Below are 1,985 nucleotides of genomic sequence, written 5' to 3'. Positions count from 1 at the left end.
CCCCCCCGGATCAGTAACAGTCACAGTCGCAGAGCGTGTAGAAAACCCTGTAAAGCAGTAATAGTGCAAAATGGTAGCGGAGGAGTTGTATTTTTGTTTGGTGTTTGTTTGGGTCTTTGCAGAGGCCTCTAGCATCCCGGGCGCCTCAGATCTCATTCCAAGATATACATACAGTAAATAAAAGGGAAACAAAATAATACCCGAAACTTTTTTACAATCTCGCGGGGAGGAAAAATACATCAGACGTAGGATTCTTGCAGGCAAAAGTCGTTGTGCACAGTTTTAAAACGGGAGAGAACTAAATTCGTTTTAAAGTTTCTGTGGTTGAAAGTGCAGTTCCTATAGGGGAGGGAGAAGGGAGAGGGAGAAACGTCCCTGAGACAAACGCCTATTGCTGAGGATATACGAGGACACGGCTGCTCCTTTGGAGTCCAGTGTTTTACAGAGGGTCTATAAATTAAAAGAGAGAAATGCAAGCGGGAGAATTGGTATCACACGTGTGGAGACGGCCGGAGCCGAAGGGACTGCCCGGAGGGAAGCGTGGCCTTGCTTCCACACGTGTGTGTGCACAGGGCTGTGCGTGGGGAGGTGCGTGTTCGTGCGTGTGTGTCTGCCGGGGTCTGCAGGGAGCAGCTGCCCCTCGAGGGCAGCCCCGGGCTGATCTCTGTGCCCCTGCGGGGCCGCGTTTCAGGAAGACACCGAGCTGGGGGAGGCCTCAGGTGAGGTGCAGTTGGACTGATCCGAGGCTTCACTCGCTTCCTTCGCAGACCTGGAGGCAGCAGCCGGGGCGAGACCTTCCTTTTCCCTCTTCTTCTGCTTCATCCGCCTGTTCTGGAACCAGATCTTGACCTGGGTTTCGTTGAGCTCCAGAGTAGCGGCGATCTCCACCCTCCGGGCCCGGGTGAGGTACTTGTTGAAGTGAAACTCCTTCTCCAGCTCCGTCAGCTGCTTGGTGGTGAAGTTGGTGCGGATGGTGTTGGGCTGGCCCAGCAGTCCGTACTCCGACACTTTAGCTGTTAACGAGCAAACACCAACAGGGCAGGAGCAGCACGGGGGGGGGGCTGTGGGTGCGGGCTTTCCCCCCCGCTCCCCTCCTCTCCTGGGCAGTTGGTCCCTCCACCGCCCGGAGCTTCGCGCTCCCTCCCGGATCCTCAGCTACCCCCGATTTCCCAGCCCAGGGGTACAACCTGGAGGGACAGAGCACCCCGGGCTCTGCAGAGCTGCCCCCCTTCCCTTGCAACCCCCAGTTCCCTGCAGACTGCCCTGAAACTTGAACGTCCGTGGGAAGGAGTGGAAGGGGAGGGCGAGGGTGATGTTGGGGGGAGGAGGGAAGATTGTGATTTAAGGGAGATTGTGGAGAAGGAAGTTGAACAATAGGGGAGATGGAAGCCACGACCGTGGAAGAAGCCGAAAGCCCGGAGCGTTTCCTATTCCGAGCTGGGCTTAAACCGCTTTGGGCCTGTGGGAAACTGAGCTCAGGGACCCTCCATCAGACGTGTCTGGAAAATCTCTAGCTGGCTTTTCGTCAGCGCTGAGCTGGTGTTTAAAAAAAAAAACAAAAAAACAAAAAAACAAACCCACAACAAAAACCCAAAGCGCAACAAATCCGTGTTCCCCTGGAAGATGAGCCCAGTTACCTTGGGCGCAAACCCCGGGGACGGCAGCAGCGCTGGGGAGCCGCCCCCCGCCTCCCTCCTCCCCGGGATGGGGACCATCCTCGCCCAGCTCTGCGCTCCCCAAACTCACCTGTCTTGGGCGGGTTCCTCTTCACTTTCATCCAGTCGAAGGTCTGCGTGGCGCTGGCGTTGGGGCACGGCTCGGAGGGGCACGCAGGGTCTTTGTCCTCGTTTAGAGAAGGCGAGAGGTTGCTGTAAACGCCGGGCAAGTAGCTGGGCTGCTCCTGCCCGTAAAGGTGCTGTTGCTGGTACTGCCCAGCGGCCGCCACCGCCCCCCAGTCGCCCTCTGCCAAGGAGCTGAGGTTGGAC

General features: G+C 57.4%; 1 protein-coding gene across 1 annotated transcript in view; it reads right to left on the bottom strand.

Moving 5' to 3' along the window:
* Window positions 1-687: 687 nt before the first annotated feature.
* Window positions 688-1,985, bottom strand: part of HOXB1 (homeobox B1) — a 1,647-nt gene continuing 349 nt past the window's right edge. Inside the window, exons 2-3 of the mRNA XM_009330156.1 lie at window positions 1,747-1,985; window positions 688-1,013 (exon numbers count right to left, since the gene is read on the bottom strand). Coding sequence (XP_009328431.1) covers window positions 688-1,013; window positions 1,747-1,985 — 565 coding nt within the window. The remainder of the gene's footprint in view (window positions 1,014-1,746) is intronic.

The sequence above is a fragment of the Pygoscelis adeliae genome, unplaced genomic scaffold (assembly GCF_000699105.1).
Source record: "Pygoscelis adeliae isolate BGI_AS28 unplaced genomic scaffold, ASM69910v1 Scaffold338, whole genome shotgun sequence".
In the NCBI taxonomy this organism is placed as follows: Eukaryota; Metazoa; Chordata; class Aves; order Sphenisciformes; family Spheniscidae; genus Pygoscelis; species Pygoscelis adeliae.
This window is presented reverse-complemented; position numbering and strand designations above follow the sequence as displayed.